At 39.9% G+C, this 12,463-nt stretch overlaps 1 protein-coding gene across 2 annotated transcripts; it reads right to left on the reverse strand.

Moving 5' to 3' along the window:
* Nucleotides 1-1,230: 1,230 nt before the first annotated feature.
* hdx (highly divergent homeobox) lies at nt 1,231-11,971 on the reverse strand. 2 transcript variants are annotated; one of them, XM_059346840.1, is made up of 12 exons: nt 11,833-11,971; nt 8,843-9,005; nt 8,490-8,648; nt 7,897-8,043; nt 6,465-7,646; nt 6,323-6,379; nt 5,139-5,285; nt 3,340-3,538; nt 3,169-3,248; nt 2,239-2,346; nt 1,869-1,991; nt 1,231-1,753 (listed from the first exon to the last, which is right to left on the reverse strand). In XM_059346840.1, the coding sequence occupies exons 2-12, from the start codon at nt 8,906-8,908 to the stop codon at nt 1,481-1,483; spliced, it is 2,541 nt and encodes an 846-aa protein (XP_059202823.1). In that variant the 5' UTR covers nt 8,909-9,005; nt 11,833-11,971; the 3' UTR covers nt 1,231-1,480. The 2 variants fall into 2 exon arrangements, with proteins under 2 accessions (XP_059202823.1, XP_059202824.1); XM_059346841.1 differs by lacking the exon at nt 8,490-8,648.
* Between the last annotated feature and the right edge of the window lie 492 nt (nt 11,972-12,463).

Consider the following 12,463-nt stretch of genomic DNA (forward strand, 5'->3'; position numbering starts at 1 on the left):
AATACTCAAGTAAAGTTCAAGTACCTCAAAATTGTACTTAAGTAAAGTACTTGAATAAATGTACTTAGTTACATTCCACCACTGCTTATTTGAACATCAGAACATCTGCACGGATCTGTGTAACACTGTATTTATTCCTTATATCATAATATACTGACAATTGCACTATATTTATACTGATCTATTTGCACTACCTACTGCTATCTGCTGCTAAAACCTATTGTATTTATTTATGTATTACTGTACATATTTTGCACTTTACTGCCTTTTTGCACTTCTGGTTAGATGTTAAACGGTACTTGTTGTCTAAGTACTTGTACCTTGTGCAATGACAATAAAGTTGAATCTAATCTAATCTAAAAATCTAATTTCCAAGAAACTGAGCAAATGAGTACATCTCTGGTAAACACAAAGGTGGTGCTTTTGCAGGATTCTATATGGAGAAACTTTTACAGAGCTTTTGATTAAGCATCTAATCTAATAGCTGACAAAATCGAGTGAATGAGTGTAAGCCGACTAAGAATGTCTAAGTCTAATAATCACAACTTAAAGTTTAAAACACAACTATAAATCTAACTTGACAGCTTCTTCTGATTGTCATCTGACAGTCTGTGCTGGTCTGTTAGATGACAGCAAGACAGACACAATCAAAAAGTTGAACTGAAGGGTAATATACTGTAGGTTTAAGTTCAAACCTTTCACTTTTAAATGAGATAAAAGGCAGTTATAGCAATTCAAGATATTGTACATTAATCATGTTTAAATTGTATGATTGGAACCTGGCAAATTGGAGGGCGGTCCTCTAGTTTAATGGCAGAAATGGAATTGCAATGTTCATGTCTGCAACTTTAATTTAGTGCCGACTGATACAAGATGTTGAGACAGATACTGATTAAAGAGTGGAAAAATTCAGACTACCAGCATGATTACCATGGCATAATTAAGATTTAACATTTTTATTATGTAAAACAAGGCTTCCCTATTGGAACACATTTATGCCCTCATAGATAGATATTGATATATGTCTGACAGGCCAATATCGATATATATTGAAATCAACAGACTGATAAATCCAAGGGGCTCTGCTGTAATCTACAAATAAAATAGTCAGCCACTACTGTGTTTGGACATTATTCTTTAGGGTTTATAGTGCTTTATTGTGTATCAGCTTATAGTGGATGTAGAAAAAGTGACACTTCTCTCACTGAGACGCACAGCCACACAGATTAAGTTAGAGGTCGTTTATTGTTCTCTCTGGACTGGTCCAGAGCAAGGCGAATGATATGCAGTAAAAAAGGCATTGGTCAGCCCAACAGTCATAGTGAAGCATCAATCCACAGGCACTGGGCGTGGAGCATGAGTTTACCAGAGTGTTTGTGTAAATGTGACACCATATAGTCCCATAAAGTCTGAAACCAGCTTCTATGTGGAGTGTGGAAACATCTGCATGAGTCTATGTGAGCTGATGTACATGAGATAGTCACTTTTGTTCTGTAACTGCCTCCTGCAGTTGCTCCTCTGATGCAGAGGGCTCAGTAACTTTGTCTGTTGTATCGTCTTTGTTTATGTTGACCAATTGGACTTCATTTTCATTTTCTGGGGCCGGTAGAGGCTCCACGCTGCTCGCGCCGGTCATCGGGGAGCCGTTGTGGTTGAAGGATGCGTCTGCTGACACGGCAGCAGGCTGCATTTCTGTCTCCACTGTCATGTCCCAGTCCTGGTCTGAAGTCTGAGGTAGACTGGCCATGAGTTCCTAAACACAAACGACAGCAGACATCAGGTGAGAAATGTCTATAAACTGTGCGGTTTTAACTTCAAACCGACGTTCTAATGCATCTTGTCAGTGTGTAAACAAGACGGTGAAGTACCTGCTGTCTCTCCAGGTCATTGTTCCTCACAGCGCTGAGCAGGCTCCTTGTGAAGCTTGCGAGCTCGTCGTATTTTTGTTTTTGGTTCTCTAGCTCATTCTCTAAGAACTGCACTTCCTCATGCTGAAACAGAAGTGGCGAAAACAGTTAAAAGGGACAGTTCCCTGCAAAAAATACACACATTTCCTCTTACCTGTAGTTCTATTTATCAGTCTAGGTTGTTTTGGTGTGAGTAGAACTACAAGGATACAGACTAGCATGAAGGATTTAGTTTGAGGAAAGGTTTGTAATTGCAGTCATCAGTTTATGCTCTGTCAGTATGTCATAGTTTTGTGTGTGTGTGTGTGTGTGTGTGTGTGTGTGTCTTCACCTTGAATTCCAGCAGGCTCTGCATTTGCTCGAGGTCTGAAGCCACTAATTCACCACCATCATCGTCGTCATACTCGTCTTCTTCGTCCTCATCAATTACTTCGATCTTCTGTCAAAACAAACACAGAGATTAGATTCGTCTAATGTAAGTCCTATGGTGGCTATCATCTGCTCTGGAGTTTATTTATTATTGTCTGTGTTTGTACATAACAGAGCCTGGTAATAAATCGATATTAAATCCATATTGTGATTTCGGATGCTGGATGTTGTAAAATTGTAATTTGGCATAAGTGTTGTCTTTTCCTGGAAGTGATGTCATTATTTTCTAGCCGTTCTATTATTTACCTGTACCCACTTAGTCATTATATTCACATTACTGATGATCATTTATCAAAAAATATTATTGCACAAGTACTTTATGAAAGCACCAGAAGTCAAACCTATAATGTGGCCGCAATATCAATATCAAGGTGTTTGGAGAATTATCGTGCTATTTGTTTTTCTCCCTAGTAGATAAGATTTACTTTAGTTTAATTTATTTTCTCTGGGTAAAAGACAAACTTTACTTATGGTTTGTTGTATGCATTGGAAGCTGTAGTCTCTCCATAACTGTGCTTTAAAGATTGTTGCTATATAAGCTCACTTTTTTTTAGGAGGATGAAATATTTTTTGCTGCCGCCTCCATCCACAGCAATACAATGCTTAGCTTCCTTAGTGTCCTGCCTGTTTCTCCAAACTCTAATCTACTGCAGGTAAAACACTGACGGTGGATAAGTACCTCATACAACCCCACTTCAAAAAATCTGAACTATCCCTTTAAGTAGAATGAATGAGCTCTGATCCATTTGATCACATTTGAGTATGAACACTATCCCTCCCCTCATCCGTTCCTAAGTGGCTGTACTGTAATATCATAGAAGTAATGAAGTACCACATTATTGGCCAGTGGAGTAGCAGAGGACACGTCTATTCGGTCTTCTCCGTCTCTGTGTTGTGAGTCGATGGTGCCATCTAGAAGCCAGAAGACTGCATGAATACTGAGGTACAGTCAGAGTTTATACTCATGTGGCACGTGTGTGTTCTATTGTAGGAGCAGCCTTACCTTCAGACAGACAGACAGACCCGTCATCATTCAAGTCATCTCCGAGTTCAGGCGTCCTGAGCCTCTCCTCGTCGGGGCTGAGGGCCACCGGAGATTCATTTCCTGGGGACGAGGTTGAGAATACAGCAGGCCCCCCTTTAGGTGGAGGGATTTCAATACCCATCAGACGGTACTTCCTCCGTCTGTTACTGATCCACGTCTGTCGATTGGGAAACAAAAAGACCACACGGTAAGTGTCGCAAATGTCAAATGCATATCAGTCAGCTTTTCAAAATAAAGTGTCCAATGTGAGTGTGACTGTTAAGTCGGGGGGAAAAACATACAGTCAGACCAACCGTTTTCTTCAATTTCTTGTTCATTTTAATGCCTGGTACAACTAAAGGTACATTTGTTTGGACAAATATAATGATAACAAAAATAGCTGATAAGAGTTTAATTTAAGAGCTGATATCTAGACATTTTCAATGGTTTTCTTCATAATGATTTTGGTTATTATCAAGAAAACCATGGAAAATGACTAGATATCAGCTCTGAAATTAAACTCTTATGAGTCCAACCAACTGTACATTTAGTTGTACCAGGCATTAAAATGAGCAAGAAATTGAAGAAAAAGGGTGGTCTAATATAACTATGGGTCTAAATAACTTTCTGTCAATCAAGCTAACCACTGAGTGTCGGTAGGCTGGTGTGTGGATGTTTGTTGTGCATGTTTATGCAATAAACGTGAAAGGAAAATAGAGACCCGAGTTGTATCCACCATACTTTTCCTGATATCCCTTCCAGGTGGGAGTTTACTAAGCTAAAATAGTAATTTAGTAAAAATCTGGATAAACATGTTAAGTGTCGTAAATATCAAATGCATATCAGGCAGCTTTTCAAAATAAAGTGTCCAATGTGAGTGTGATGGAAGTCAGGGGAAAAACATGTTTCACATTTATCATATTAGGCCTAAAGTGAATTAGTGTGAAGAACAGGTTAAGTAAGATTACACTGACAGTTGCATGCTGCTTCATTACATCGGCAAAGATTTTTCTGCCTTGCAATAAATATCCCAGTAAGTGAGATGGCAGTGGGTCATGTGTGTGTCAGGACTGAGAGACTATATTTAGTCCATCAGCATTCCTGCTGTGGCCCCGATATATAACTGCGTGACTTTTACTCAACTTTGAGTAAGTAAGTAAGAAAACGTCTGTGACCTAGAAAAAGTTGCTCTTTCCTGTTTTCTTTTTTAGCCCACTAAAGTTCAGACGAGTCAAATAGTCTTGTTTTCGCTAAATGTCATCGACAAGTGGCCAGACAACGTGAATAAGGCTCACAGCTTTCTTCAAAATATCTCTGTAGTTTCAAGGATACTGCAGAAACTCTAAGTCAAAGTTCTTTTTTAGGTTTCTCTGTATGTGTTTAACACTAAGATCACACTTAACTAATTACAGGTGCATCTCAATAAATTAGAATATTAGAATATAGTTTATTTATGTCAGTAATTAAATTCAAAAAGTGGAAATAACACATAATATAGATCCATTACACACAGAATGAAACATTTCAAGTCTTAATTTATTTAATTTCTTCTAATTATAATGATTATGGCTTACATTTAATGACGACCTACAATTCAGTGTCTCAAAAAATGTTATTACAAAAGACCAATTTTAAAAAGTATGTCTAATATGGAAATGTTGGCCTCTGAAAAGTATGTCATCTATATGACTCAATACTTGGTTGGGGCTATTTGACTTGAACTACTTTTCCATCGTATTCTAATGTATTGAGATGCACCTGTATGTGAAGCTGGTTACCTTAACTATTTCAGTGTCTACATTGAGTTGGTTCGCTGCAGCAGTGATCTTTTCCCTGCAGACTGAGCCCAGGCTGGTCATGCCTCGGTCCCAGTAGCGCTTCAGTTGGATGAGATCCCCATCACTGAACTGGGTCCGATCCTGCAGCTGAAAACACAAAAACCTGTGTTTAACTACAGGACATTCACGCTGATAGGAAGCAGACTCTAGCTCAGTGATACTCAACTTACGGCCAACCATTTTTCAAATTCACAATGTAAATACACTGATTACCACTAGGAATTTTTATTTTATTTCATATATAAATAAGGTGCCAGAGTGGATAAAAAAGAAAAATACAGCTTGTTTTTAAAGCAAATAAAAGCGCTAGGGGAGGACAGAGGCTATCTACGCTATTCATTCTGTCCATGGTAGGAGCAGTTTATGTTTATGTTCATGAATCAGGGGAGAGACAAAATGCTATCTTCAGTGTTTTTAACTGTTTAAATCACCTTGTCCGTTTGTTTTGGAGCTCTGTGGATAATCCGGCTCCTTGTAAAATATTCTCAAACATCTGGATCTTAAGTTATCAGAGAAACAAGCTCAGTAAATACTGGCTGCAGATGTCTGCCAAACACCATCAGAGAAACAGTGACTTTTAGGGTGATAGTGCTTTATTCAATGTTTTTTATTGTTTTTTTCAGTGGGTCAGTTTGTTTTGGAGAAGAGTACACCTCTGCGGAAAATTCAGCTCCCTCTAAAACCCTCCTGATTGATTAACACCAAAGGAAATCTAAAAGACAGAAGGCACCTGCAATGACAGCACTGATCTGTCTTTTGTCACTGTTTTTCATTTAAGAGATCCCCAGCAGCTTAAAATGACAAATTGCATGTTAAAATGTAATAAAAGCATTTACGACTTAAATGCAGTTGCAGCTATTAAATGTGGTAAAATATCATATAAGCTAAATGTCAATGCTTGTGCCAAGTTATTTAGTTAATAAGTCAGTGAATTTGAAAATAAAGAATTTCAAAAAAGTGAGTGAATTTTATTGTTTTCTAACATGTTTTTAATGTTAGTTTACTACTTGGCCTGGCAAGTTGAATATCTCTGCTCTTTTTAACTTACCAACCAACTTCAGTGTTTGTTTTTACCATATTATATATTTAAAATGTTGTGTTTTAAGTGATAGAAAAGTACTAACGGTTCTCTTTCTGGAGTTGCTGATAACCCAGGGGGCAGCAGACACACCGACTGAAGTCTGCACACAGAGACAGAAGCATTCTGGTTAAATCGTTCAGCTGACTTTTGAAGCAAAGCAGTAACAACACTGGAGCCTGTCCTACCTGTGAGCTGGACTCCCCTGTGAGTGAGGTCTGTGCTGTGACGGAGTAGCTGCCCTGAAGAGTTACATTGCTGTGAAGCAGTGTGGGTCTGGAGCTCGTCATCGGGGGGGTGTGGCCTCCTCTCACCACCGACACTTCAGCCACCGGCGGGCTGGCTGACGTCTGCTCCCTGTGGATGTGTGTCTGAGCGGCCATATTTGCCAGCTCCTCTTCCCTTTGCCACTCATCTTCTTCATCCCCAGTTTCCATGGCGATGGAGAAGTTATGACAGGCGTCCTGAGGATGGGGCGGCGGCCTATGACTTTCCTGCTTTTTCTGGATAGACACATGACTCGGCCTGAGTCTGTCCCCCTCGACTCTTTCTGACAAGGTGAAGACCTGCTGGATGCGAGGTGTCTGTTCACAAGGGGGAGTGGAGTTCTGCACTGGGAGTGAGAGCCGAGTCTTCTGAGGGGCAGGTGGTTGAGGTTGGGGGTTGGAGTGAGGTCTGGGCTGAGGCTGAGTTTGGGACTGCGTGGAAGAGGACCAAGGGCGACTTTGCGCTGTACCGTACTGCCTAGTCCAGCTGTGAGGTACTACTCCTGCGCCTAGCCCTGCCTCCCCGATGGACAGAGGTCCCTTCCTGACTGCAGTGTAGACTAAAGGCCCTGAGGCGGATGTGAGGGGTGGGAGGTTTTGAGAGAGTGAGACCAGCTTGGAGTGGAGGGGTGAGGAGGTGGAGCTGGTCCTGCCCTGCAGGGCCCGGTTGATCAGTGACGAGGATGTGTGTGCAGTAAGCTCAGAGTCCGTCTGAGATGGGGGCGCTGTGGGTCTCGGTCGGGAGCGAGGGACGGAGTTGAGGGAGTAAATCCCGGTCAGTATGACATCGTTATTGTTGTTGTTGTTGTTGCTTCCGCTGCTTTGGGGAGAGGAAGAGGAAGGGGAGGAAGATGTGGATGAGAACGAAGGGAAGGACGAGGATGGAGGAAGAAGGTGCACACGGTTCTGGATGTTCCGCGCTGCAGCCAGTTCAGCAGGAAGCAGCGCCCCTGCTGCCAGACTGTGATTGGACAGTGAACCGCCGGCTAACGAGTGATTGGAGAGTAATCCCCCGGCGAGTCCGTGGCTGGATAAGGAATGAGATACGCCTCCGTTCTGTTCTACCTTAGAGGCCAGCTTACGTCTTTTGTTGCCAACCCATGTCTGCGGGGAGAAGAGCAATCAGCTCAGTAACATCACTTAAAAAAACATTCTGCAATACACTACAGGGACTAATTCAGCAAAGTGAGGGTAATAATTCATGACTCTGCATTAGATGAAGAACTCACAGAGAGGAGAGGAGACTCACTGTCTCAATTACTTGCCCCCACATTGGTGCAACACAAATCATAGCAAATAGTTCTGCTTTCCTTTTGCTCGTTCCCAAACACACAAGCACATTTTATGGGCCTACCCGGACCACGCTGAAGTCTAGTTTGGCCTCCTGAGCACATTGCAGTATTAGCTGGAAGCAAGCCTTGCTCTGGTTGATCATCCCATTATCATAGTAACGCTCCAGGATCCTCTGCTGTTCAGCCGTAAACACTGACCGCAGGTTCATCTGAGAGGCAATCACAGAGATAGAGAACCCAAAGAAAATGTTCAGTACACAAAAAAATTCACCCGAGCTCACTGACAGATTGTGGTAGATGATTAGGTTAAAAAGCATTTGGTGCAAACTTATATTCGTGACAATTGTGCAATTTCCTGTCTTTGGTGTACTGACTGCAATATGAGGGTTTTTGTCGTCAGTTTAAAAGTACACCATGTACCATTTCCACATTTAAATGTCTAAAAACAACTAGACCTAGATTACATACTTTGAGATGTGTAGTTACATTATTGCAAATATTTCAAACAAGTTTCTGATCTTAAGTTATCAAACAACAAGCTGAGTGAAGCTAGTTAGCTTGGCTCCAATCCCCTCAGCCGATGTCCTGAACTGTGTCAGAGAAACTCTGATTTCTGAGGTGGAATAGCTTCATTCAGTTTTTTGGTTGTAATCACCTGGTCTGTATGTTTTGGAGAGGAGGAGACCACTGCGGATAATTCGGCTGCTGGTAAAAACCTCCTGAACGATGGACACTGAAGGTTTTCTAACCGGGAGAAACCGACTGCAGTGATGGCATTGCTCTGTGTTTTGTTATTGTTTTGATTGAGAGAGCCCTTGCGTCAGAAAAGTACATATTGCATGTTAAATTCCACAAATCACAATATTAAACATGAATCATCTTTGACATACTTCTATTCCCTGAAGATGTCTCAAGATTATGAATGCAGTCCATTTATTTTGTTTTTGATTTGTCATGTTATATTATATTTTTTAGGTCATATTGAAACTGAATCCTTGATATACTCACAGTCTGCAGGCCACGCCTCTGTGACCATGCATCCATTCTGTTACTGGAGGGGAACGGAGCAGCCATGCAGATCACAGCACAACCTCCATGTTTCTAGATTGGCCCAACTTTGATTGTACTCATCGTGTCTTCAGTGTACCTGGCACACTGCTGGGTAACGTGGCTGAGGAGAAAGCAAAGCAAACAATGCTATACTTTAAAAAACACACAATACGATGAAATAATATCAAATAGATATTAGAGATATGTCTTTATGAGCACAATTCTGGACTAAAAATAGCAGAAAAATTATGGAAAAAAATGCACTTCTCAGTTTCATCAAATTGTAGAGTAACATGTCAGTCAATACTTTGTCATATAATACATTACAACATTTTGAAAAAGTTACATCAAGCATTGTGAAGCTGTAAAATATACAACAAGCTGTCAGTCACAATATAATAAGCTGTGACAAGCTGTACTGTGTGGCATCAATAACACTATCAATCAAGCTAATAGCAAAACACTGTTCTATTCATTAACTGGAAACTATTTAAATTGGTGTGCTTGTAATAACCATTGAGTTAAAACTACATAGTTATTAATTAATAGTATATCTTAAAACATGATAATGTATCATAAGCAAGAAGAAGTTAAAAAAAATACCAGCTTCAAACTAGGGCTGGGCGATATGGACCAAAAGTCATATCCCGATATATTTAGGCTGAATATCGATATACGATATATATCCCCATATTTTTTTATCACAAAGTGAGAGCAAATGTTCAGTCAAAGCCATGTCACAAGTAGTTTTATTGAAACCATTTATTTAAGTGAACATCTTTTGGTAACGCTTTATATTAAGGTCCTTGTAATAACCATTAATTAACAAGTAATAAGGCATTGTTCTCGTTTTAGATCTTTTTAGCTGCAAAAAGCATAGTTAACTGTTAACAAGTGCATAGTTAACTTATAATAGATGAGCAATAAAGTATATTTTAATATCAATAAGCAAACAAAAGATTAATAAAGGCATGGCAAAGACATAATGGGTGGGTTATGGGTGTTCGTAATGCTATTATGAAGAATTATAAGATACTCATGAGGCTTTTATTAATGTTCTTATTATAAATAACACTTATATAGGCTTATTCAAACACTGATTTTTGAAGCTATTTAACGATCATAACTCTGATTTAGCAACCCTCCAAAATAATAAATGTGTATACATAAAATATAACAACTGTGACAGTAAGTTTGTTCGAACACAGCTCGCTTTGATTTTTCAATGTGACACATAAACAGAAATCATCAACCTGTCAAAATAATTGGTGCTCTCACTTTGCGATAAAAATATCGGGATATATATTGTATATCGATATTCAGCCTAAATATATCGGGATATGACTTTTGGTCCATACCGCCCAGCCCTAATACCTGCTACCCTCTCCTTCTCTGTATAAAGTAAGCCTTGTTTAGGTGGTGGTGTTGTGGTGTGTGAAGGGGGGGTTGCTGCTTTAATCCATGACATCACCTTTTTTCAAGTTTTGCAGGAAACACAAAAAACTTCACCAAAAGTGTGACATATGACATTTATTGATCATTTCACTCAATGGCTATTGGAGAAATAAATGACTTTTTGAATTTGAATGAATTTTTTGAACATGCCTTTGTGACTTTATTTTGAAGGTGTCTACATAAGAGTCACACAAGCCTGTCAGAAACATGACATGACAAGTATCATGAGCATTAATGTTACTTCAAAGTGTCATTAATGTTCATGACACATCCCATGTCGTGTTTATGACACACTGATGTCACTCTTATGTAGACACATGAGTAAAATGTTACCAATATTAGTGTCAACAATAAAACACTGATAAACTAAACTGATGACTAAACAATCTCCCTCTAGCTCTTCTTTGCTGGGTTCTTATCTGATGCCTATGAATGTGGCAAATTGTCAAAAAAGTGATGATCTTAAAAGGGGTAAAATCACATGATCTGATCAACTGAGGATGTAGGCGATTTTACCATAGGTGGCCGGCGTCACGAAGAGATGATTTAGGCAAAAAAACTATTTTGACAAAAAATGACTTAGGCGATTATTCTAACAGTGACAATAAGCAAGAAGAAGTAAGAAAAAAATACAAGCTTCAAACGCTGATTGTTGAAGCTATTTAACGATCGTAACTCGGTTTTAGCAACCCTCCAAAAACAATAAGTGTGTTTAAATAAACAATAACAAGTGTCACAGTGTGAGTTTGTTCGGACACAGCTCGCTTTGATCTTTCAATGTGACACATAAACAGAAATATTAATGAATGGGGTCTTGTGTTGTGAATCTGAGCTTTGAAGCAGATGTGTTTGTACATTTACAGCGAGCGAGGGAGAAAGAAAAAAGAGCAGCAACCAGCCTGGATAAAGTACTAACACTTGGACTTTCAGAGAGCTGAAAAACTCTGGTGTAAGTATGAAATACAGTCGTTAGAGGTTTAAATAAAGACAGAAAATGTCACATACGGGAATGTTGTGCGACCAATAAGCATCCAGCAGGTTTATTTTGGCAGGCTGACTGCGCATGGCTACAGTCAATATGGAAACATTACGGAGAGAATTAGCGAACAAATTGCGGGCACGTCAGATTAGTGATCCACCAAAGCGACAGCCTGGGGATCAGAAAGACAAACCCCACACAGGAAGCACATGTCACAACTTCGCGACAGCCAGCCAGACAGTAAACAAACCGGGTAAGTGCCGCATCACCACAATGGCCATACAAACAGCCTAGGTTAGCTTGCAGGCCCGAGCGGCCATATCCGAGCCAGCCAGCGGTAGCTAGCATTAGCATAGCTTTCCCCCATGGATAGCTGCAGCTAAACTTTTCCTTCAAATCTGTGATTTCCCGACCCTGGCATGCTCCTTCTCGCTGACCCTGGCTCCTGAGCGGACACGAACAAACACGAGCCGGGATACCCTGAAGCCAAAAGTAAAATCACTTTCCTACTTACCATTTCTGATGTCAAAATCAGACGAACGTTCAAATTCAGCAGATTTCTTCAGCAGTCCCCTTTGCTAGACAATGAAATCAGACCGTCCGATCATCAATTCTAATCATGATTGTGACGTGTTGGCAGACAGGAGCCAATGGGAGCTCAAGATCATCGCTGTGACATTCGGAAAGGGCTGAAAACTGACGCCGTGGTCCCGCCCACCATTGACTTTGTTCAGTGGGCTGCTGGAGGAGGAGGTCACAGACATGGAAGCAGGAGAAACTTTGGATGTGAAATGATTTGTTTCTTTTTACTTGAGTTTACCACTGCAACTTGAATGTACAGAAGGTGCCAACAACGCATGTTTAAATGGACTATTTCACAACATGCTACTAACATGTTGATTGTCATTTATCAATCATACAGCAAACGTTTAGATTTCTATCCTTAACTTTTCATTAATAGACTTCATATTAACAGGAAAAGTTTGAATATGATTGATTGCTTTTTTAAATTTAAGATGCTGACATTTGTTATTTAATGTTAAAATATACATTTATGCAAATAATATATATATTTTAACAATAAGTTTATTAATTTTCACAGCACACAGTGAAAAACAAACAAACACAAAGAACAAACAAAACAC

This window comes from Centropristis striata, chromosome 12, assembly GCF_030273125.1.
Source record: "Centropristis striata isolate RG_2023a ecotype Rhode Island chromosome 12, C.striata_1.0, whole genome shotgun sequence".
Classification (NCBI taxonomy): Eukaryota; Metazoa; Chordata; class Actinopteri; order Perciformes; family Serranidae; genus Centropristis; species Centropristis striata.

Excerpts from the sequence above, each read along its gene's own strand:
- hdx (XM_059346840.1), bottom strand. The coding sequence starts at position 8,908 with ATGGCTGCTCCGTTCCCCTCCAGTAACAGAATGGATGCATGGTCACAG. Across the intron at positions 8,649-8,842 it reads AGAGGCGTGGCCTGCAGACT|GGCTCTCTCAATCAAAACAA; the intron begins GTGAGTATATCA and ends TTCTGACGCAAG. Across the intron at positions 2,347-3,168 it reads CTCCACTGGCCAATAATGTG|AAGATCGAAGTAATTGATGA; the intron begins GTACTTCATTAC and ends TTGTTTTGACAG.